The 25,218-nt window shown below is 43.4% G+C and overlaps 1 protein-coding gene across 12 annotated transcripts in view; it reads left to right on the forward strand.

Annotated features, from left to right (window-relative positions):
- Positions 1 to 25,218, forward strand: part of cadps2 (Ca++-dependent secretion activator 2) — a 182,570-nt gene that overhangs the window by 27,863 nt on the left and 129,489 nt on the right. For all 12 annotated transcript variants that reach the window (XM_030426028.1, XM_030426032.1, XM_030426030.1 and 9 more), the window contains exon 2: positions 12,473 to 12,586. In XM_030426028.1, coding sequence (XP_030281888.1) covers positions 12,473 to 12,586 — 114 coding nt within the window. The remainder of the gene's footprint in view (positions 1 to 12,472; positions 12,587 to 25,218) is intronic.

The raw sequence follows: 25,218 nt of genomic DNA on the forward strand, positions 1-25,218 counted from the left end.
CTGTTTGGTTGTGTTAGCTTGTTGTTGTGTCGGCAAGCTAAGAACGGTCGCTACTTTCAAATTAAAAGCCCCCCGCTAAGAACACAGTTCTAAACTCCAATGGGGTGCAATGTAAAGCTCTTATTTTGAAGTCATATTCGTTGTCACGGTTCACAGCCCAACTTCGAGCTTCACGTCACGTCACGTCACATGTTTACCTCAGAGGCGGCTTTTGGAAAAGGAGGAATATTACGCCTCCGTTTTAGAAAGACAGGCCGGCACATTGCCGCATTTACCTTGAAGCAAATGTGCCGCCTTTTCTATCTAAAAAGCAAGTTAGATAAAAGGCAAGTTACTGAAATCTGTCTAAACCCTCTGTGGAGTTTTGCTGTTGTGGTGCTTCGGCTTGTTACCTGGACAGTTTGTTTGACTTCTCTGAGGTTTAGGATAAGAAATGTGATGTTTCCTGACAGTTTGAAGTCAGAGAAACAGCTGATGATTGATTCCTCACACCTCCATGTGCTGAAGTCTAATTTTGAGCCGTGGCGACATCGGCGCCTGTGTCTACAGGAAATGAGCCATTGAGCAATAAATCTTCAGAGGAAGAGCGGCGATGATGAATCACCCTGCGAGGGAAAAGCAGGTGATCGTACAGACGAACGCAGGAGGTGAAGAAGTATTAACAGAAGTTGATGTGAGGCTTTATATCTTTGAGTTTTTACAGATGTTTCTCTACCTGCGTGTCATTAAGAGGATCAGATCACTTCAATCCAATTTTCACACAAACTTTTTCCCCGACATTTTGAATTAGGAGGAAATTGGTTGCTAATTATGCACCAGCATCTCCCCTCAGGAAGGAGAAGAGAAAAAAGGTAATTAGATGTTAAAGTCAAAGATATCAGGAGCTGAAAATGTTCCAAATTTAAATTCGAGTTGAGAATTTAACTCTCTGATTAAAACCAGGACATTTTATTTCTTTAAAACTAGTTTTGCTGTTAAATTATCAGACGTCGTTCCTCTTGAGCTCCTAATCTCATCATGTTCACAGTTTTGATCTCGTGTTGGAGGTTTTGCTTCATTCCAAGAAACCATTTTTTACTTCCAGATGTTGATTACAATACCGAGAACCAATCAGATACCAGTGCACAGTATTCCTCAATAACGCTACTAACCCAGAATATATATCATGTTATGGATGTGCTTGAAGTTACACAAGTCGTTTGTTGTTTGTAGATATCGTGTCTGCGTCCGTTTGAGTCCTGAGTGTGGAGCGAGTCCCGTGGAAAGAATTCATCCTTTAGACATGATTACAAAAAGAAGTGTTTTGTGCTGGATGTGGTGCTAAAGTAAAGGTCAGGGATTCTCCAGAACACCTAATGATCATCCAGCGGAGGGAAGAGAAAGCTTGAAGGAGGTCAGAACCGCCCGGAGACCAATCTGAAAACATCCTCCACTGTCTTCATCTCTGAGTCCTGAATGTCAGCGAGACCTCGGAAACTGAAGCAAACACTTAATGTGAGAAAGTGAAGGAAGCAGCAAGTTTGTAGAAATCCAAACTAGTCTGCGACTGTAGACGATTCATTGATTTATCCTAAATGAAGAAACGGTGCTTAACTGTCATTCCAAGCCAAATAATCGCTTTAATATAAACAGTATTATTCTTTTTTTATTACGGATGTTGCTGATAAATGTACAGTGTCGAACTATTCAGCAAAATCATAGTTTAATTCCTAGAAATAAGATGTTCTCAGTTGTTGTAATTATTAATATTTGGGCGGCTGTAGCTCAGGAGGCAGAGCGGGTCGTCTGTAATCAGAAGGTCGCTGGTTTGAATCCCAGGATCCTTCAGCTGCGTGTCGAAGTGTCCTCGAGCAGACAGTAGACTGAAAACAGCGCTATAGAAATGTGAGTTCATTTAAAAATGTGGTATATGATTGTTAGAATAAACAATTATCTCCGGATACGCTGTAAAAACAAGATTCCCTGTAATAAACTGTAGAATAACAGCAGCTGTTGTTGGTTGTAATCCAGTAAAACACTCGAAGCGTCACACTTGGTTGACATCGATTTCACAGTCGAACAACTTCTGAATACAAATCACAAAGAAAACAGCAAATAAAGCCAAACGTAGAAACAACTCACAGACTGATTGATGGTAATTAACCATCAGAGACACACAGAGACTCACTGACATGTTACTGAGAGTCATACAGCCTTAAACACACAGACACAATGTGGGTCAGGTGTGTGTGTGTGTGTGTGTTTGTGTGTGTGTGTGTGTGTGTGTGTGTGTGTGTGTGTGTGTGTGTGTGTGTGTGTGCGGTCAGCTGCTGGTGTTTATAAAGGGAGGGGAGGAAGTGTTTGTCTGCGGGCAGCGATCACTCTGGCTGTCAGAGCGGTCCAGACGGGCTGGTATCTGTGTACCGGAGATAAGACCGAGAGCTGCTTTTTAAAAAAACAGAAGTGAGACTCTGAGGTAATGAGAACAGTTTGATGCTCAGGAATGTAGAAAATGAAATTCTGCCTCCTGACTGACGGACACGCGGGCAGAATGACGTTAACGTCTCTGATGGTCGGTCGTTGTCTCGTGAGGTCTCGGTCGGTCACGGTTCAGTCGCAGGGTGGAAGATTCTGGTTCTGGTGACGTGAATCTGTTCCAAAGCAATCAACACTACAGCGCATGATAACAGTCAGCAGGTTTATTACAGACCTGGAGTCAGTTTATTTATAGCAGATAAGTTTAACCCGTGTGGAGCTGCGATAGAAAGCCGACACTGTGAGGAAGATGAAGCCTCACAGTCTTTATTCACTCTCACTTTGTTTAAGATTACATTAATAGTGTGTGAGAAGCTGAATGTTTTATCAAATCAGTCAAAAAGTAGAAATTAAAATAAACACAGTTGTAACCTAGTAACAAGCCGTGCACTCAAACTCTGCTGTAATTATAAAAAACGTATTTAATGCAATTATACTGAAATATTCTGTAATTATAACCCAAATAGGAGATCCAGATATGAGAATGTAAGATGATGTCATTAGAAATCCATTTCAGAGGAAGTTTCTCCACTTTTAATCGCTCTTTTAAATTTGTTTCATTCTCCTCGCCAGAAGTTTCTCTGCTGTCTCGATCGTAACGGCATCGCTTCGTCTTCGTTAAACTTCAGATCATTTCTTTTATTTGGCTCTCAAACGAAGAATATCTGTTTGTTTTATTTGTTTTTCCAAAGTTTCAGTTTATGTTTAGTCTTGTTTGGCCTCACTGGTTGTAAAACTGATGATTTGTCGTCGGTGCTGAAGGCTTTCTGTTGTGTGTCGTCGCTGGTTTGATCTGTTCTTAACTGAAATAACTATAAAGTTTGTGAAACAGAACAATAAATAAAGTCTTTACTTACTTACTTTACTGCTCTATCGTACCAGCAACTATTTTATCTTTGATGAGAGAAAATAATAAATCCATCGCTGCACTTTACGTCTCCTCCTCTGATATTAAAACCTTGTAGAGCAGATTTGCGATTAGAAATCAAACGCAGCGCTGTATTAGATCCCAAACATATTAATAAAACACTATTTTACTATTAAATAAAATTGTAATGAGACACATTTAATGCTGTTTTAATGAGACATGTAACAGCAAATTAATCAGCTTCACATTTCCACATTTTTTGGAGGATGTTCAGTTGCATTATAAACGATGTGCGTCCTCTGAAACACGTCTGAGAGGAGCTGAACTGAACCGACCTGCTGACGTTCTGTTTGTTCTCCTGTCAGCTGATAACGATTCTCAGGTGGAAGCTGCAGCAGCGAGCTCTGAAAAGTATCCGACAATAACTCCGACGTGTTGTTCTCACGACTCTGCGTATGACCTGATGATTAGACATCCTGCAGAGCAGCAGGAGCTCAGTGTGAAATGATTCTTCATTTATTCTCTGCAAGAAACACAAACTGCAATTTGGTTTTCTCTCTCTTTTTTAAAAAATAGAAACTCAAGATAAATGTGTTTTGCAGACTTGACTGATGGTTGTGGAGGATGATTGCAGTCGCGTCAGTCAGAGGAAAAACCTCACGATTTGAAAATTGCACTTGCCAGTCTGGTGATTTTGATGTTTGTTCGTTTTTCCTTTTTATTGGTTTTCGACTCACGGCTTCTTGTTTCATGCAAGTCGTGACACTTTGGAGTTACTGTGGTGAGATTATAGAGCTCTTAATCACAGCGCTGCCAGAGACGAGGTCATGTGACTGTTCAGAAACATTTCACTGCAGAGAAAACCAAATGGAAGCGATTTTGTTTTTGTGACTTCTCTGATCTCTGACTGGTTTTTATGCACTCTGAATCACAGCAGGTATGTTGACTCATGTTGGGACAACAACTATAAAAATGTACCAAACATCAGACTCGCTACGTTTTCCCGTCCACTTTATGTTTTGAAACACAAATATATGATTTTTTTTAAGATTTTCAATATTTGTACAAAATCATAATTTCTCTGAGCTTCGCCGTAATCATTCCAGGTGCACCCTGGGAAATGAAGACGGACCTCTTTGATTGTCACAGTGGTTGATAAGAAATGTACCGATCACTCCTCGCCACCGTCCCGACATCACAAGACTGATTTTAAAAGCCGTAAGAAGGCGTAAACAGACAGAGAGGGAGACTGGAATGTGGAGAAAAGGCGTGTTAGTGTCTCGTATCTGCAGAGAGTTTCTGATTTTCTCTCTTTGTTGCTGCTCGGGACGCTTTACCAACCCAACATGTGTCTATTTGACGTCCTGGGAATGAGACTCAACAATCAACTGTCTTTGTGGTGCGTTCAGGAACAGCTGGGACAAATCCTACTGATTCTACCTTTAACTTTAATAGTCTTTGAATTCTATTAATATGACGTGAGCTTCAGTTAGCTTTGAGCACAAATGTCCTTCAGAGGGAGACTTTTTACTCTGATACTCTGAGTACATGTCAGAGCCTGTAATCTATTACTTTACTGGAGTAAAGAGTACCAGAGCCTGTAATCTGTTAGGCTTGATTGATTCAAAGGAGGACTGTTGGGCTTTGGCGGAGGTATGCGCTCTACTGAGTGCTTTTCCTAGTTTCTGTGCTGCTGTTTGTGTGTGTTTGTGTGTGTGTGTGCCAATACGGTGACGCCGACACACCGCATTGGCTGCGAGTGTCGTTGCCATGACGATTTGGAGAGTTGTCACGCTGCTGCCATGCGGTACACTCAGGAGGTGTGTGTGTGTGTGTGTGTGTGTGTGTGTGTGACAGATAATTAGAAGTGTCTTTAAACATGTACAGAAATTCGAGTTTGTCAGATTCTGTCAGCTGTTCTTCCTCTCTGCATGTTTGCTGCTCAGTTTCGGTGTTTAAAAAAAAACTTAATCCAAAACTTGAGCTGCAAAAATGTTGATAATTTATGTTTTTATTTTAGTAAATTCTGAAGGAAAATGCTAAATATTCTGTGCTTTATAGTTTTTGGTGGATTGAAATTCTAACAAGCTTTTTTTTCTATATATTTCCATTATGGACGTCGACGTTTTATCAATAAGATGTCAGGAAATATAATCATCATTTGCAGCGCTGTAAAACAACCCAACCTGCTCTGAGTCTTAGAGACGTCCTGCGACCTGCTGATGAAATAGTTTCCAATCAGAGGTAACGAACACAGAACACAGCTTCCTGTTTCTGTTCCTGGAATCATGACATGTGGGAGATACGGGGTCATCACCGGGCTTCAGTGTGTGTGTGTGTGTGTGTGTGTGTGTGTGTGTGTGTGGGTCACACACACACACACACACACACACACACACACTGTGAGTGACTGTGAGGGACATTAATTTCTCCTCCTGTCACTTCTGCTGAGCGCAAACTATTCCAGTCTGAAGCAAACGTCTCTGAGAGCAAGAAAACAATCAGTCAGTTTGTGGAAACAGTGTGATGGTTCAGTGGGCTGTGTGTGTGTGTGTGTGTGTGTGTGTGTGTGTGTGTGTGTGTGTGTGTGGCCTGGAGCTGGAGTGTTACGAGTGTGTTTGTGGTCAGCGTGACAAAGTCGAGATAACGACTGTATTACTGCCTGATTATAAACGAGCTCGCACACATCCGCCATCCTCGTTCTGTGGAAATCCAACCTGTAGTTTCTGTGTAATCATGCTGACAAACCAACAAACACAAGTGAAAACATAACAGAAGTAGAAGTACTGATTCAGCCTGTTTACTCCAGTAAAGTAATAGATTACAGGCTCTGACATGTACTCAGAGTATCAGAGTAAAAAGTCTCCCTCTGAAGGACATTTGTGCTCAAAGCTAACTGAAGCTCACGTCATATTAATAGAATTCAAAGACTATTAAAGTTAAAGGTAGAATCAGTAGGATTTGTCCCAGCTGTTCCTGAACGCACCACAAAGACAGTTGATTGTTGAGTCTCATTCCCAGGACGTCAAATAGACACATGTTGGGTTGGTAAAGCGTCCCGAGCAGCAACAAAGAGAGAAAATCAGAAACTCTCTGCAGATACGAGACACTAACACTGCATCCAGGCATGTTTTTTCCATGGAGGTTCAGTCTAATCACCTTCATGTACTCAAGCGCAGAGAAGATTACCCATAGTGTGTGTGTGTGTGTGTGTGTGTGTGTGTGTGCGTGTGTGTGTGTGTGTGTGTGTTCACAGACTCACTTTGCCCTCCGTCCTATAATCTGAGCCGTCTGACGGATGTGTCTTGCTCTCGCCCGCTTGGTGTTTTCTCACCAGAACTGCATCCTGACAGCTGAAAGTGCTGCTGGGTACCAAGAGAAATGCTCGTTCTGCTGTCTAGAGAACACACACACACACACACACACACACACAGAGCGTTTGTTTGTATTTATTGATCGGCCATCAGGAGGTCCTCGCTGATGCCCAAATAAGCTGTTAACTCTACTTGATAACCTATCATGTCCTCCGCTGAGAGGAGGGAACTTAAATTAAAGCCTTCGAGCATAAACAAACTCTAAAGTGCACTGCTTAAGCACACGCACACTCCTCAACACACACACACACACACACACACACTAACCCCTGATCACCTCAGCAGCAGCAGCAGCCGGTCGGATGTTCGGCCGTCACAGCTGGAAAAGTAAAAGTCGTCTCCTCTAACCTGGAGCTGAAGGTCGAGTAAATCAATCATCACAGATTCAGATTTGGATCCTGAGACTTCTAGTTCAGCTCGATTTGTTGTAAAAAAACAAAAGCAAACACCTGCTGTTTGTTCAGTAGACTCGTATGTGATAAATGTCCAAAGTCATCTGGCTTCACTCCAGTTAAAATGCTTTTAAATGTGAAGCTGCAGCCGCCGTGTTTCGTACAGTTAGTGGGCGTCTTTTCTTGTAGAAAGCTCGGTGAACAGGGGAACGCCGGTGTTCACACTCATTATTAGAACATTGTGGGAACATTTCAACACCGCGGCAACTGTAACTTCAACCGAGCGGCTCGGCAGCAGAGCCAGGTGGTACAAATCATCAGTCGAGAGAAGAACTGAAACATCTCTGTGGAGAAAAACCTTCAGAGTCGTTCTTTAACTTCCATCTATGAAATATACTCTCCAGTTACAGTAGCAGATGCTAACAGACGCTACGCTAACCTCCTGAGGAGCCTCATCATCCCATCTGAACCACACCCGGGTCAGCCTGGAGCACCCACCGGTCAGAACCACAACAGGTGGATCAGGAGCCTGAAAGCTCAGATTTAGACTTTTTCTTTTGTAGCACTTGAACACTCGACAGGTAAATCACCTGACAGCTGCTGGACTGGAGTTTGTGTTGATCTCCTCACATCAGATCTGTTCTGTCAGTTTGTCACGTAGCTGCTTGATATTTTTTGGCTTGTTTAATGATGATTGACAGCGTGACGGTTCCTCTGATTGGCTGTCTGGTCGTATCAGATCATATCGAGTGAAGCGGCGTCACCCTGAATCAATACCCAGTTTTCTTCCTTTTTGTTCTGTGGAACATTTCTTCAGTATTATTAAATCTTTGGCTGAACTTAATTTCGTCTGTTTCCTGGTGGATTATGATGTTCACACTGCAGTGATTTTGTCCGCTGCAGCAGTGGTTATGACTCAGCGCATGAAGTGTTATCGAGGCATCTTAATCTGCAATTTGTTCACAGTCCTCCTCAGAATCATGGCTGAAATAAAAGAACAGATTCTAGAGATGATATTTCATGACATCGAACAAACCAATCAGTGATCTTCAACTTAGAATCCGACTTCTGTGCTCATGACTTCACGTTTTAAAGTTTTCTTCAGCACCCAAGTAAACCTGATGTCTGTGCATCCAAACTGCATCCCTTCATATCTAATTCAGGATATTTCTGATGGAGTCAGCTTATAGAATTGCAAATAAATACAGGACAGTTGTTTGATCATGAAGACCAGATTGAGCGTGGTTAAATGAGTCTGCAGGGAGTTTCATGATGTGCATCACAAAGCGCCGCTCCTGTCAAGTGGCTTTAAAACCCAATTCTTACATTTCAAAGTGTGATCAGCTGTTGTTTGACTCCGTGTGCCCACCATAGTTGTCACCAGCTGGCAGTGAATGTTTGGATACGACAGGCTGCGAAGAATAAAACCGCAGCATCGTTGACTCCTTCAGGAAACGACAACCTGACTCCTGCAAATCTCTGTTGTTGTCATGTTTTAACTTCTAAAACCAAAGAGAATAATCAGCTGATGGGATGAACGTCTGAAGGGTTTATTGAGGCATAAAAAGAAGAGAAGGAAGTTTGTTGTGTTCTCCTGCAGACGGAGAGCTCTCAGCAGCTGATCCTCTCCGCTCGCTGAAAGCTGCTGTGAGAGCCGACGCTCTCCGAGCATTAAGAGATGTTGACCCGCCGACCTCAGAGTGCTTCCACTCGGCAGGGAGGATCTGAAGAACGGCACTTTGTGACACCTCCACCTGGATGTGTTTTATCCCCCTCCCCCCTCTGGATAAATCAATTTCCTGGATAAAGCCCAGGAGATGAGGAGGCACGCACAGACATTCAGCTGAAACCTGACAGGAGGCTTTTCACAGCGCACATCCAGATTCTTCTCCGGTTGTCGCTCCTTATTTCACAGGCAGGACGCGTTTGTGAGAGGAAAGCCATTAACTGTTGCAGTCACACACACACACACACACAAAATAAGAGAGCGGGGCTTTAAAATTCAGACGCTGCAGAGCAGAAATGATTGTGTGGTTGCACAGGAATGAGAAGACGGACGTTCACTGTCTCGTATTTCTACGATACCGAGTGTGAAAACGTTCTCAACATTTAGTCCAGCGAGGACGTCGAGTCCCTCCAGCATGAACAAATGAAAAGAGTTATCAGGATGCTTTTTGCTGCTTTTTTGTGAGTGATTTTCTCATTTTATCTCTAATATTGTAATATTTTATTATGTTATTGCCTTCAGTTGATTCACAGACAATCATCAGCTCAACTATACATGTCGTTGTAATCTCTTCTCTTCACACTCTTGTTTCTGCTCAGAGCTTTATGATAAACTATTTTTACTAAACAGGTTTGTGGCAGCTTAACAAGCTTTTTCCTTAATTTCTGTGGGAATAATTTTAGCTTGAAGTCGTCCTCAGATAAGCTGCTGCTGCCACGTTTCCCTCCAGCGCCGGCCTTCAGCGGGTCTCTCTTTATCTGTAATGAACCAAGTCTCACATTTTCAACTTTTTAGATGAAGGTAGAGGCATTTTACTGAATGTACACGGTCACAACCTGCTGCTTTTCATACATTTGCCCTTCTCCTCCTCTCCCGTGGTTAAAGGCGGCTGGATTAAGACACAGAACAGTGGAAGGAGCCCACACGAGAAGCTGCCAGCAGGAGATAAGTCGCTGCTCACTTTGTGTCGATGGAAATTGGTACTTTGACTTCCAGAATGTGTTTGTTGCAACAAGCAGAAGAATAATGGTTTAATTTCCCCTCGACGCCTCATACATATGCAGCGTGTGAGCCTCAGCGGCCGCTGATTCTGTCGCTCATGAAAACTTAAAATTCTCATACAGCACAATATGTCACCCGCGGTTCACTGGGCAGGAATTCACCGCGACCGATGACATTTACAGGAACGATGTGGGTTTTTTTTTTGACTGCTCGGCTCGATACAGTGAAGAAGACGATGGAGAGGGATGTGAGCGGGCCGATGATGGATCGTAGGGCTCAGTTTATTTTACAATCACTATTCTGGTTGATCAGTTAAAGGTTCAGTACGTCGCATACAGGAGGATCCAAAGGCGGAAATGAAATATTATATTAGCATTTTATATCAGCGGGTCATCGTGTTGCACCACCAGGATTCTACAGCAGCCCAGAGAGCACAAACCAACACTGAGAAGACTTTCACGTTCCTTGGTTGCAGTCTGCAGTCTCGCTACCAGATGCCACTCAGTCCTACACACTGGACCTTTAATTGTTGTAATTGTGATAGTAATTTTTTGAAAAATTGCGATGACACCTTCCCTTTTAAGAGGTACTTGCAGATGCAGATTAGCACTTGTTTTGGATTAAGAGCAACAGACTTTGAGACCATCACGGTGTCACAGTGTCTCTGGACAAGCCAACCGGACCGGGACAACCCGGTCGGGACAGGAGCGTTGTTTAAGGCTCCTCCTGGCTCCGGTCCACTTCCTGTCGCAGGAAAAAGGAATAAACATGGATGAATGACTCTCAGGCTGACAAACAACGTGAAATCAGAGGCTGTTGTGCCCACAGACATCTGTCTCTCCCACGACATCTCAGATTAAAGGGATATTCTGGTGTAAATTTAATCCATGTTCTAACACACCGTGAAACTGTGTTAGACTCCCTCTGGAGAGATCAAGTTAGCAGACCGCTAATTTACGGAGTTTTATCAACCTCAGAAACGACCGCACGACAACAATACACTGCAGTAAATGGATCCAAATATAAACCGCCACCAAAAAGCCACAAATAATGCTCAGAACAGCACCAAACTTCAGCAACAGTACAAATAGGGTCTCAGCACATAGTCCGGGGCATCTAACCTCCGCTAGCTTAGCTGGATTTCTATTGTGAAGCTAAAAACAGATTTCAACTCTCCTCCATCAGCTTCCGGGTCGGGGAAGTCCCGACGCGACGATTACAGAGTGCGGTTAGAAATGCTCAATTCCGTTCTTTTCCCTGTCTGCTCTCGATAATAACTGTTATAAACTGGCAGGTAAGACACATATGAACTTTGATTGCTTTTCCATGGAGTCATAATCATACATTTTCATCCATGAGCCGCGGAACTCTACTGCACTCGGTAATCGACTCGTCAGGACTTCCCGTCAACAGGAAGCTGCTGCAGAAGAGTGGTAAATTTAGTCAGCTTTTCAGTAGAAATCCAGCTAAGCTAGCGGAGGTTAGATGCCCCGGACTATGTGCTGAGACCCTATTTGTACTGTTGCTGAAGTTTGGTGCTGTTCTGAGCATTATTTGTGGCTTTTTGGTGGCGGTTTATATTTGGATCCATTTACTGCAGTGTATTGTTGTCGTGCGGTCGTTTCTGAGGTTGATAAAACTCCGTAAATTAGCGGTCTGCTAACTTGATCTCTGGAGAGGGAGTCTAACACAGTTTCACGGTGTGTTAGAACATGGATTAAACGTGGATGAATGACTCTCAGGCTGACAAACATCATGAATCAGAGGCTGTTGTGCCCACAGAGATCTGTCTCCACCTCAACATCTCGGATTAACGTGTCGTACTCAACGGACCGTGTTCTGACCAACAGCTGGACTCTGTGTTTACATAATCGATGCCTGATGCTCACACACAGTTAAAGCTGATGGACAGACTTGTTTATGTGTATTTGTATCTACAAATAAATGTATTTACGGTAAATGTTCTGTTTCTGTCTATTAACTTCCATCTCGTTTTGCTTCTCCGTGTTGTATAATGACGTATAAATGAACTTGTACCTCGTTTATCCAGCCAGCTGTCCTCTGCTCTGAAGTCGAACCCGTCCTCAGAGCACTTCCCACTCAATACTTTCACTTAAACCAAAAAAAAAAACCAATGCTGCGTGATTGTCATTGGAAACACGGGCCATCAGAAAAAGGAAATGGACTCGACTTTGAGCAGGTTTGGCAGAAACATAAAAGAAGTTTTTGGTTAATGAGCTCGGTCTTTGTTCTGATCTCTGAACGTGACTCGACTTCTTGTGCAGCCACATGAAGGCAGATCTGTCTCCTTTTTTGTTTTTTTTTAACCCTATTGAAAGACATTTATTAGATAATGTGACTTCTCGTCTCCGTAATGACGGTGTCAGCCTCTGTCACACTTTAACAAAGAGTCTAATCTGCTGCTTTTTGTTCTGTTTCTCGTCCATCCTGCCTTCCTATCATCTCCGTCTCTTCCTCTCCATCTGTTTCTAATTGATTCCACCCTCCCCTGCCAACGTCTCCTCCTCTCATTTCTCCTCCCAAACTGCACTTCACTTATTTTTTACTCCCCCATCATCTCCTTCTCTTCTCTCAGGTGAACAAGCAGCAGCTGCAGGCGGTGAAGGAACGCTTCCTGGCTTTTCTCAACGGGGAGACTCAGATCGTGGCAGACGAGGCTTTCTGCAACGCTGTGAGGAGCTACTACGAGGCAAGAGCGTTTCATCTCTATCTGACAAAAAGTGATGTTTTTCAGTTCTACAAGTCTCAAGGATCCAATCTTGAGTCAGTTTGTTCACCAAGCAGGAACTTAACGTGAGTCTGGAAACAAGATAAAGCTCAAAATAAAGCAGATATCTGAGAGTACGAACAGGAACACTGGAGAGAAACTAAACTCCAAAAGCACTAAATGTTCCAGAGTCCAGGTGTGGACATTTTTGTTCTTTTATAAGAAGCATTTCAATGTGCAGACGTCAGAGATTCTGCATCGATGCAGAGACAGAGAATAATCTCGATCTTGCAGCCTGTGTTGATCTTGCAGTTCCTGGTCTGTAAAATGAAGTTGTAAAGTTGCATCACAGCAACACTTTATTGCACTTTATGTGTTTGAGCATTAGGCTAACGTTGCTCATGTTAGCAGAGGTCACAGGTGTTTTCAGGCTCAGTGCAGGTTAATTGTTGAGTTCTGGGTCAGCTAATCTCTTGAAGGCTCTAGAAATAAGCGTAGGAGGCTCGCTTTCCCTTCCTGTGGGTTCAGACCGTCCTGTGTTCAGTTCTGGTCCGGAGGGCGTCGTCCACCTCCACACGTCTGATGACAGAGTGGTTGTTGAGCTCTTATGGCACAAAGTGATTAAGTTTATCGCCGACGTCAGACTGAAACAGATTAGAAAATCGATCCACCAGCTGTTTTTTGTGTTAGTGAGGGAGTTTTTCTTTTCTTCAGCAGCGCGGTGCCACCAATCTCCCTCTCCTCAAACTAATATCCATCACCTCTGATCCCTGATCCCACTCATCCCCACACAGTCTCTCTCTCTCACATCGACTCGTGTTAACGCAGCTGAAGAGTTACTGAAACTCTTTTGCATCACGTCATCTCTGCAGCACGGTCGTCGACAGAGACGCGCTGATTTCACACCTCGTTGACATTTTCTTTTTTCCTTTTTTTTAATTTGCCTCAAATCTGTCGGGTGTTTGGATGGAAACCTGTCCTCTGGCTCCTCCAGAGACACGGTGACAAACCCTCCCACGCCCACCGGTCTCTCCATCTGACACTGTGAGAGGACGACAGCTGTGAGGAGAGATTGCAGTGGATTTCCTCACTCGCTCTCTCTCTCTCTTATCTGTCGCTCCTCTGCCTCTATCTCCCCTCATCTTCTTCTCTCTCTCCTCTGCTGAAGCGCCTATCATCTGCTGTGAGATGGAGATCTTATCGGCCACTTGCAGCTCGTCTTCTTAATTGCCGGCAATTGTGAGACGAGAGGATCTCAGTGAAACTCTCGATCGCAGCGTCTGCCGGGCCTAATGCTTTAAAGTGAGACGGCTGGTTTGTCCTCACTGGACGTCACCGTCCTCCTGAGATCAGACATAAACCCTTTTGTGTTTCACAAATGTCCTCCTGAGGCTTCTTTGTCGCTGTTAACACTTATCGTTATAACGTCATGCAGTCAGAGCGTCTGCACGCATGCAGAATAATGACAACAACAGGGATTCCTGACGGTTTTCATTCATCATGTGAAGTTGTGGCAGATGCTACACATGAGGGGTCGTCTCTATTTTCTGCCTCTCGCACGGCTCATCATTCCCGGGGGGTCGACGACGGTTTCGAAATGGCAAATAGACGAAGCGAGTGTGGGAGCAGATAGGAACGTGCAAGTGTGGATGGAGGGATGTGAGGTTTTGTCCCAGATTGCAATAAAAAAAAAGCAAACAACACATCGACGAACCACCGTGTGAGCCGCTGGTCCAGAGCTGCAGTGATTTCTGCCACTAATTTAAACTCTGTTTTGTGTAAAACCAGCCATTCATCATCTGCCAACAGACCAGATCTGGTTTGGTGGAGAGTTTATAACATATTAAACACTGCCAGGGTTTTTTCTAAGGTTTCGCCTGAGGTGGGACACAGTCAATATATACATGAGTCAGATTAAGGATGAGTGACGTGGAAGCAAACAGGATGTTCTCTTAATGTGCAGACGCTCTTTAGTCACGCCGACAGAAATCTACATACCTTATTCAGGATTATATGTCGCCTGCAGACTTCATACTACACATTTTATGCCTTTCGTAGATCGAATGCAGTAGAAATCTGAGTGGAAAAGAGCAGAGGAAAGGTGACATGCTGATACATGCTGATGATGTGCCTGTTTTGGGGGGAAAGAATCATATTTTATGATGCAACTTTATCTCTGTTTAGGTTGAATTTTCCTGTTCTCTCTCGTCACAACGCTGTGATTATTTTCTGGTTAGGTTTAGACACAAAAACCAAGTGGTTAAAGGGATATTCCGGTGTAAGTTTAATCCATGGTCTAACACACCGTGAAACTGTGTTAGACTCCCTCTCCAGAGATCAAGTTAGCAGACCGCTAATTTACGGAGTTTTATCAACCTCAGAAACGACCGCACGACAACAATACACTGCAGTAAATGGATCCAAATATAAACCGCCACCAAAAAGCCACAAATAATGCTCAGAACAGCACCAAACTTCAGCAACAGTACAAATAGGGTCTCAGTACATAGTCCGGGGCATCTAACCTCCGCTAGCTTAGCTGGATTTCTACTGAAAAGCTGACTAAATTTACCACTCTTCTGCAGCAGCTTCCTGTTGACGGGAAGTCCCGACGAGTCGATTACCGAGTGCAGTAGAGTTCTGCGGCTCATGGATGAAAATGTATGATTATGACTCCATGGAAAAGCAATCAGAGTTCATATGTGTCTTACCTGCCAGTTTATAACAGTTATTATCGAGAGCGGACAGGGAAAAGAACGGAATTGAGCATTTCTAACCGCACTCGGTAATCGTCACGTCGGGACTTCCCCGACCCGGAAGCTGATGGAGGAGAGTTGAAATCTGTTTTTAGCTTCACAATAGAAATCCAGCTAAGCTAGCGGAGGTTAGATGCCCCGGACTATGTGCTGAGACCCTATTTGTACTGTTGCTGAAGTTTGGTGCTGTTCTGAGCATTATTTGTGGCTTTTTGGTGGCGGTTTATATTTGGATCCATTTACTGCAGTGTATTGTTGTCGTGCGGTCGTTTCTGAGGTTGATAAAACTCCGTAAATTAGCGGTCTGCTAACTTGATCTCTGGAGAGGGAGTCTAACACAGTTTCCCGGTGATTTAGATCATGGATTTAACTTACACTGGAATATCCCTTTAATGTTGGAAAAACATCTTGGAGGCGGTCACAGCTGGTTGGAAACATCCCCGGGTGTCCTTAAACACATCCAGCAGTGTGAGTTGAACTGCGGTCGACTTGTTCGGCCGCCCTGCTGGCTGTAACAACACCACCTCTGTCCCCTCCACCTCCTGAAGGTGCTGTCAACGTGATATGCCACTTTTACTACATGTCAGCAGCAGATGTATCTGTGGTTTGCAGAAACATTAACTTTTAACAGTATATGTAGGCGCAAGAGAAACAAAGAGATGCTGCAGACGCTTGTTGTGTTGCAGGTTGTAAAACTAATGAACCTACAGATCCACTTCCCTGTTTTCCTTCCACCCGGTGTTAGTAGCAGTGTTATTCTTTACTTCAGGCAGCGGTGTAAATTCCTTTTTAGATGATATAAAATACATGAATGAGTCTCTGTCATCTGAATGAAACCAAATGAGGACCTAGACACAACCATAGTGCACAGAAGATGCATTAATAATCGCTGCCAGTGCTGTAAATAACTAAACGAAGCTGCGACAGTTACAGCTGATGGATGTCAGGCGTGAGTGGGAGGCTGCTGGAGTAAAGTCATCAAGAGTAGCAGCAGCAGTAAAAACACCGAGAGCGTCTGGAACAGAGAAGTCTGTAAGAGCTCCTGAAAAAGGCCGTTGTCTGATTAATCAAAGTCTGAGCAGGAACATATCAGCCAATCGTGTTGTTGCCCTGACGTGAGCGAACGGTTGAGAAGAGGAAGATATCATGCTCACGAACACGATCACCAACAGACATGAGATCATTAAAAAGACGTTAAAGACGTTGGTGTCGTCCCTTCATGTAGATCAGGGCCTGAAGGAACTGCAGGGGTGCGCTTCAGAAAAACACTTTGATGTCGTCTCCGACTAGATGTTTGCAGTTTGCTGTTAACATGTTGGTTATTTACTGACAGCTAACGATATCTGGTGGTTAAATCAAATGTGTTCAGATGTCCAGAAGAGCAGATTGTGGCCACTACGTCTGGTCATTAGTCCACTGGGACAGGAGAGGACTGAAGGGGCGTGATGGTGGACTGAACCTTAATTGATGAAGGTGTCACCAACACCATAATTCTAACATATCACAACATATAAATGAATTGGCTGATTAAAGATAGAATATATAACATTTCTGCATTAAAATGTCTGAAAGCAACAAGACGTTTGTTGTATATTTTGTTGAGCTGTGTCGTGAGGCATGATAATAATAAATATACATAGTCAGTTATCAGCAGACAATAAAATGACAGCTGATGAACAGAACAAATAACACAAATCCAAATTTAGTTGACTTTAATTGAAACTCCGGTGGCTTTTCTTGTGAATGTACCCGAGTCACACCTTCATTTAAAAGCATAATTATGATGAAAGAGGCACTTTTAAGATTTACTGTATTTTCATTTTCGGATCAAACTCATTTTCAATGGGAGTGCTACGGGCACTTTTACGTTTTCATCAAAATCTCCATGTTTAAAACAGTAAGAAGTCTGGACACAACATGAAACTTTGCTGGTAGTATCACCAGGGTCTCTACACATGAACACGAGCATTGAGAACATTGTTTGTGTACACAGAGTTTACTAAAAAGAAGGTTTTGAACAACTCACGTTAGCAGTAGCTTGTTTCGCTCGCCGCCGTCCTGCCAGTGGAGAAGTGTCGACCTCAGAATGTGACGTAACCTGGAGGACAGTTAAGGTGGAACTACTGTCTTCCAGCAACAACTATCCACGCCAGATCTCACGTGACTTTTCTGGCTTTTGATTTTAGTATTGTTTCTTATATGAGGCTCCTTTTTCAACTTCAAGGTCAATATTGTTTTTCAGCTAACGACAAAACAACAAATTATCCTGCATTTATATGGAACTAAGCTTTAGGAGCGTTCCACCTTAACTGTCCTCCAGGTTACGTCACATTCTGAGATCGACACTTCTCCACTGGCAGGACGGCGGCGAGCGCAACAAGCTACTGCTAACGTGAGTTGTTGAAAAACCTTCTTTTTAGTAAACTCTGTGTACACAAACAATGTTCTCAATGCTCGTGTTCATGTGTAGAGACCCTGGTGATACTACCAGCAAAGTTTCATGTTGTGTCGAGACTTCTTACTGTTTTAAATATAGAGATTTTGATGCTATCGTAAAAGTTTGAAAATGAGTTTGACCCAAAAACAAAACTACGGTTAATCTTAAAAGTGCCTCTTTCGTTGTAATTATGCTTTTACACAAAGGTTTGACTCAGGTACATTCATAAAAAAAAAGCCGTAATTGAGTTTCACTTTAACATGTGCAGTATTTACACACAGTTTGTGGTGGTATGCACCTTTTAAATTTGGTTTGCCAGCCGCCAATAAACACAGAGAAGAAGAACAACAACAATAACACTGTTGTCGTGTTCATGACGTAGAGCTGCTGCACCTGTGTAGACAAGAGCCACACACCTTTACATTTCATGCACAGCTCATCGTTTGACCGGCAGCTTTCTGCAGGTCGAGGTCGACACATCCTCACCGCACATTCATACAGTTAATACCAGTTAACGTGCAGGAAAAGGCGGCTGCATGGTTTTTGTATTTACATCATATTGTTAAAGGCTGTGATGAGAAACCAGAGAAAGGAGAGGAGGAAGGTTTTGTGTAGACGGAGGTGAATAAAGAAGCCCAACAGGAACTGAGGCAGCTGGAGAGTCGACAGGATTTCACAGCTCTCACACTCATTTTCCTCATCACATGAACACATCATCATTTCAGCTCCTCTGCAGCATCAGCATCTTCTCAGCAGGCTGGATGATCCCGTGTGTCTCAAAGTTTATTCACACCTTTTCTAACAAGCTGCTGTCTGAGACAACAGACAGCAGAACAATCAGCCGCTGACTGAGATGTAACAAAGCAGAGACAAAATAACTTTTCCGTGAAGATGGAAATGGTAAATATCCATCCAATGAATCCTTTCTGTCGGGTTTTTATGCAAAAGTGCCAAATGTGCTGCTGCCAGTTTCCCCTCATGTGAAGATTTGATGCTTCTATTTGTCACAAACGACCGTAAACACACCATCTTTGTTTTCAGAGACTTTATTGATGAAATACCTCGATCAGTTAACGAGATAATAATAGCCGGGAGCTGATTTTCTTCATTCCCCCGAGGATTTCCGCCTGTGAACGCAGCTTTGTGATGATATCTCTTTCACTCGAGCTGCAGTCTGATGATGAAAGGACGACCCGACGTCTTGGCCATTCACTCCAGACGATTTCATTATCGACCTGCTCTGACCGCTTCAGGATGCTTTTAGGTATCTTCACCATAGAAAGGTGTGTGTGTGTGTGTGTGTGTGTGTGTGTTTGGCTCAGGGGAGATATAGGAAACTAAATCCTCATCCATCAGTCGTTCCTCTGAGAGGTGAAGTGGTTTTAATTGCCTCTCTGGTGCACTTTGCTGAGTCGCAGCGTGCTGGATTATGGATACAGAGGAGGTGATTTAATTTAATGCTGCTCGCTGGGAGAAAAACATCCACAGTTGTTGTTTTTCAGGATATTTACTGCAGTAAAACATGTCATGTTATACTAACAACACCAGCAACAACAGGGATTTGTACCTGCTCCTGATTCATGACAGGAAGTTAGTGTAGAGTTAAATGATTGTTCTCAACAAGATAAGTTTTAAACAGTTTTGTTTTGGGGTTTTCTTGCCTGTGCATCTTTCTCACATCGTCAGTTTTAAATGTTTTTTTGGTTTGATTTTTCATCATCATCAGCAACATTTTAGCAGCCAAATAACAACAGTTGGCTAAAGTGTTGTCGTGTCTTTAGAGATTAAACCAATTATTTGATCTGTTGTTCAAAAAGAAAAAACCTTAGACTGCAATTTTATTGATTCATTCCAATTATCTGGTTCTATTTGAAGCATGAAGTTCTTTTTAATTGGACATCGGTCCTGATTTTGATTTTTTGTGTCCACAATTTCAAAAACAACTCAAACTGCAATGTTAATGACATGTTTGAGTTTTATTAACCTGCCAGTGTTGGCAGCAGATGTTCAACTAACCATTAAACTAGTAACCACAATATCACCAGACTCCCTTAATAATCTCACGATTTTAAGCATGAGCAGCACCAGAGGAGAAACTTTATACAGTTTCTGAAACACCTGCGACAAATTCCAAATCACTGGTGCCTTCTGGTGAATTCGGCATCAAATACAAAACATTAAGTTGTTTCTCTCTCTGTTAAACGCTGTATAAACAGTCTGGTTTCATGTATAAAGTGCATCCTGTCAGCTGTTTGAACTCTGTATCAACTGATTTACACCAAATTTAGTTTATGAAATAGAATATAACATATTTAGGGTTAAAATGTGTACATTTACAAACACAGTAAGTAAAACAGGCTGCTTGTTTCTCACCAGACTCCCTTAAAAGAACAAAACTTGTTGACGTTGTCCACTGAGGACGGTGAATCTAAATGTGAACGGCTTCTGATGGAGATGAAGGACCTGACACCTCAACATACTGCAGATATCACACCATCAGTGATACTCAGCAGAAAATAACCAGTTTACGTTTATGGTGGAATGTTTTTGTGATCTGTAATTGGGTGTTTTAAAGCAGCAGGAGGCCGGTGCTTCAGGTTTGTGACATTTCTGCAGCCCAGCAGGGAGCTGATGCTGCTGATGCTGCCGCTGCTGCTCAGACTGCGATCGCCTCCAGCTCAGACAGTTTTCAATCCTTACAGAAAGGTTTCCCAGATTCTCTCTCAGCCTCTGATGGTGGAGGGCAGCCGGGAAATGAAGGACAGAGGATCACAGGTTCAAAGCCGGAGCCAGAAGTCTGCATCCTCAGATCCACTCGATATCTGTCGTCTGTGGAAAATCAATATTTTTTGACTCGCAAATCTGAGATCAGTGGTTCTCAGCCGGAGCTCGGAGGATTAATGATTTATATGTTATTGATATCATTAACGAATAATAACTGCTAAATTATTTCCACTTTGTGCAGTAATCAGTGTTGACATCCTTCTGGTTTAAATGATTACGTAGGTAAATACACGTGGGGCTGCAGCTAAAGATCTTCAGTCTCTTTTTACAGTATGGATTATTATAACGCAGGACCAGGAGTCTCCCTGAGCCGCGCGTTAAAGGGAAACTTAGGCTTTTTTTTGTGAATGTATATATGTATATAAGTGGAACAAGCTACTGCTAATGTGGGTTGTTCAAAAACCTTCTTTTTAGTAAAAATACTACGAGCAAAGTTTCATGTTGTGTCCAGCCTTCTTATGGGGCGTTCAGACCGAACGCGACAGACGCGAATACAATCGCTTCATTCGCGCCGCTTGATCATTTTGGACTATTCGCTTCATTCGCGCTTGAGAAAAAAAGACGACGTGCTTGCCCGCTCATTTTTGAACCGGTCTTTCTCAACCCGCTGTCTTTCGACGTCTATCATGGCTGATGTCACCACCGTTGCTGCACTGTACCTGCTGTACACGTCCCAGAAACGCCGGAAAACCACCTGCCGTCGTGTCTGGTTCATGAAGTCCTCCGGAGACGCACGGAGCTGTCTCCTCCAGGAGCTCCGTCTGGATGACGACCGGTTCCAGCGGTACCTCAGGCTGACCGGAGCCCAGTTCGGGGCGGGGCGGTACAGTGCAGCAACGGTGGTGACATCAGCCATGATCGACGTGGAAAGAGAGCGGTCTGAACGCCTCCTCTTTTTTAGATTTGTCCCGGTAGAACACCGCAGTGGTGTCGTACAGCACCGGGTGCCCACACACAGCTACAATAAGCTTTTCCTCCATCGTTGCTCTGAGCAACCGTAAACAACCGTACGTGAGGAAAGTGACGTCGTCGGCTTGAAATCGTCGCTGATTGGATGTCGCGGCGCGATGCCGCCTGAAAAGTTGGATATTTTCAACTTTATTCGCCTCGCTTCAGACGCGACGCTCCATTCGTGCCGCCTCTGCCTGAATCGCGTGTCATCGCGCCATTTACATTGATTTTCAATGTAGAGTTGCCGCTCCATTCGCGTCTATCGCATTCGGCCTGAACGCCCCTTTACTGTTTTAAAAATAGAGATTTTGATGCTAGCGTAAAAGTTCCTGTAGCACTTCAATTTTTTTTCAATTAACATCATATTGTTAAAGGCCCATAAGTGCCTCTTTTGTCGTAATTATGCTTTTAAACAACTGTTTGACTCATATACATTCACAAAAAAAGCCTCGGTTGCATTTTGGCGAGAGTCTCACTTTAAATCTGTCTGAACCAACAGCGTAGAAATAAGTGCTTTGAGGCGCTGGAAGGCTTTTAGTGTGAAGATACCTGTGCAGGAATAGTTTGATTGACGGTGCGGGTCATCATGACTCCGGACTGTAGATCAGGGAATTACTGGAAGTAGACAACTCTCTGCAACATCCTCTCATAGACTTCAATACAACTGGCACCCACAAAATCTGTCTGGAGTGTAAAATTTGATTATTACATGACGCTTCCTTCTTTTAAAGGTTCCACATTCAGACTGTGGAGGAAGTGCAACAATGCTTTTTTTGAAGTCAGCTGGTCCAGTTTGGGTTTAAACGTTTCTGTTCTGATTCATGTAAAGACATCATATAAATATCACACTACCGTCAGTGTTTGCTGTGTGTTTTAGTATTTATGTTCCAAACAAACACACCCGTCACGTACAGAAGACATTGAACTCATCATGAGCTCGCCGCTCTGCCTCGCGGCTGTTTAATGCACGTATCCCTCGGTGTGCGAGTGGGAGGCCTGTATCTGAACGCGTCTGTTTGCTTTGATACAAGTTTCACACGGAAGCTCGCTAATGCAGCATGAAAGTGGATTTACACTCTGCCGAGGAGCGTGTGAGCGTTTGAAGTGTGCACGCAGGAGCTTTTTTCTTTTTCCTTTACATACATGAACATACGACATGTTAATTTAGACGCTTCCTCATACGTGCAAGTGTATTTTTATGTATTCGTTTCTTCCCGTGGATGCAAAGCTTCACGGCAGACTCTTTGAAAATTCGGTCAGGACTTTTATGTCGTCTTGCTGAAGGATGTTTCCACAGCAGCAGTGACACATTAAAACCGCCAATGAATTGATTAAGTGAAATCTACATAACAGTCCAAACTGTGTTTGTCGACCAAAGAAAAGCTTCGTCGTCTTCTAACCTTTGACCAATGGATGAAGAGCGAGACTAAAAGTCCTTCAAGCAAAGTCCTGGAGGCAGATGTTCAAACCAAAGAGATTTTAAATCCCACATTTTCTCTCTGTACTCTGGTCCTTTCTTGTTTCACTGGTGGGTTGAATATTCATTGATGATTATAATAATTATCATGACCTCTGCCGTGAAGGTTGCAGTTTCACCTGAGTCGTTTTGTTAGCGTTGCAGTGAACAGACAGATGTGTGATGAAAAGCGACCTGCAGCTGCTGCGTCCTTTTAAACCTCCTCAATTTATTATTTTTCTGTCTGATCAGTGGGAGGTGTCGGTGACTCAACACGTCTCTGCTGTGAAGTCAAGCGACCTGCCAGTCTGTCACATTAAAGGACTGCTGACATTTTCAGCTGTCCTCTAACCACAGAGCCTCATTATGTCTCAAAGGACACAACGCTGAGACGGTCCCAATGGAAACCATTCTCATTAAAGCAGAGTGTCAGAGTCAGTAACAACATTTGGAGTTGTTGCAGGGTGAACTTTAGTACTTCTGATGAAACTCTGATGATTTACAAAACTGTTGTCACGTTCAAATCTTTGTTACGTGGTTGTGAAGTGACTGGTAACTTATCTATTGGTGCTGGATTCGAGCTGCACAACTGTTTTGATAATTGTCGAATATTGTTTCATCACTATAGCAACAGATGAAAAGTCACGTTGCTCTGACTTCTTGTTCCTCTCACATGCGGAGGTCGTTACATTATAGACGACATTATCGCCACAGGTAAACGATCGCCGCTGCTCCGGCTCGCCTTCGTGTTAATTAAGCTCCGCGAACCCAAAGTGGTCCTCTTTCAGTCGCCATGGAGACCAAACAAAACCGGTTTTGTTTTGCCGCAGCTCTCCGTCTGTGAGGAATGATCCTTTATGTTGTTGGGTTGCCTTGATCATTTGCCTCCGTCTTTGTTGGAGGTCTTTATAAAAAGGTAGAAGGCGGGAGGGTGGAGTCAGAGTTGGACCCGGAGGTTGGGGCTCATCTGTGGAAATGTTCTTGGATTTATATTTATTATATTTCTTAGGGATGATTATTGACGGTGCGCTTCCGTTCAATGCCACAGTTTTATGTGCAGCCCCGTGGATGAAGCCGAATGAATGTGGAGAACATCAGAACAAACACGTTACTGCACTCTCGGACAAAACTCGCTTGATACCCAACAACTCTCAAAATCGAGCGTTTTTTCAAGGGAGTCTGGTGACTTTCTCCACAGATGATAATAAAGAGAAGACGGCAGGTTAACAAGAGTGACAGTACAGCAGTCTAGAAAATATAGAAACAAATTTCTGCTGTTGATACTAAAAAGAGAGTTTTGAGTTTCAGTTTTAAAACGAATAATAATCGAGCGTCTTTCCTCTCAAACAGAATAAAGAAGTTTTACATGAAAGGAAACATTTCAGCTTCTCTTCCGTCCGTCTGTATCTGCCTCACGCCTCGGCTGGATCATCATTCAGCTCATAAGTTTTGACCTTTTCCTTTTGAAATGTGGTGTTACTGGAAGTTTCACTGTGTTTTTACACTCCAGTCAAATAAGTGAGACATTTCGAAGGTTATTAAAGGTCTGGAGTGTCGTAGGACGGCACTGAGTCACGTCCTTTGTGTTCAGTTTGAATGGAGAGAGGACGTGTTGAACTGAGAACACTGTACACAGTCTGTCAGGATGTAAATCACATCCAGCAGCTCCAACAAACATCCAGGCAGTCGCAGTCTCTGCACCAACAGCTTCAGAACGTCTCTTTTTCTTTTCCTCTGCGGCTGAAAGTTTCTTTTCCTTCCCTCAGTTTCTCTCCAACAAATGTAATCTGGATCAGACACACGAGGTGCAAATCACTCGTGGCATTTCATTTACCTGTGCTGGTTGTTGTTTCTTTTCTTATTGCCTCTTCTGTCGGCTTGTTTGCTCCCCTCATGTTTAATGGAAGAGAGAGAGTTTTCTTGTTCGGATGTCTGAGACGTGTCGCTGCGTTGATCCCTGATGGCTGAAGTTTCTGAACACCTTAAAGACTCTCGTTTTCTTTGTACTCGTTGAGTTCTGGTGAGGGTTAGCAGTGATTTTTTCTTTTAGCAGATCGGAGCTGAAACATCCAACAAATCAGTGTTTCCCACAGGATTTGGTGAGACTATGTTGGATGGACTTCGGAGCCTTTCGGCGGGTCCTGGGGCGTCGGTTCCCCCTGAGGAAGATTCTGCACAATTTAAAGTAGAATGCATCAATCTGGTGCACTTTGAGGGAAAAACTTACACG

The sequence above is a fragment of the Sparus aurata genome, chromosome 8 (genome assembly GCF_900880675.1).
Source record: "Sparus aurata chromosome 8, fSpaAur1.1, whole genome shotgun sequence".
Lineage (NCBI taxonomy): Eukaryota > Metazoa > Chordata > Actinopteri > Spariformes > Sparidae > Sparus > Sparus aurata.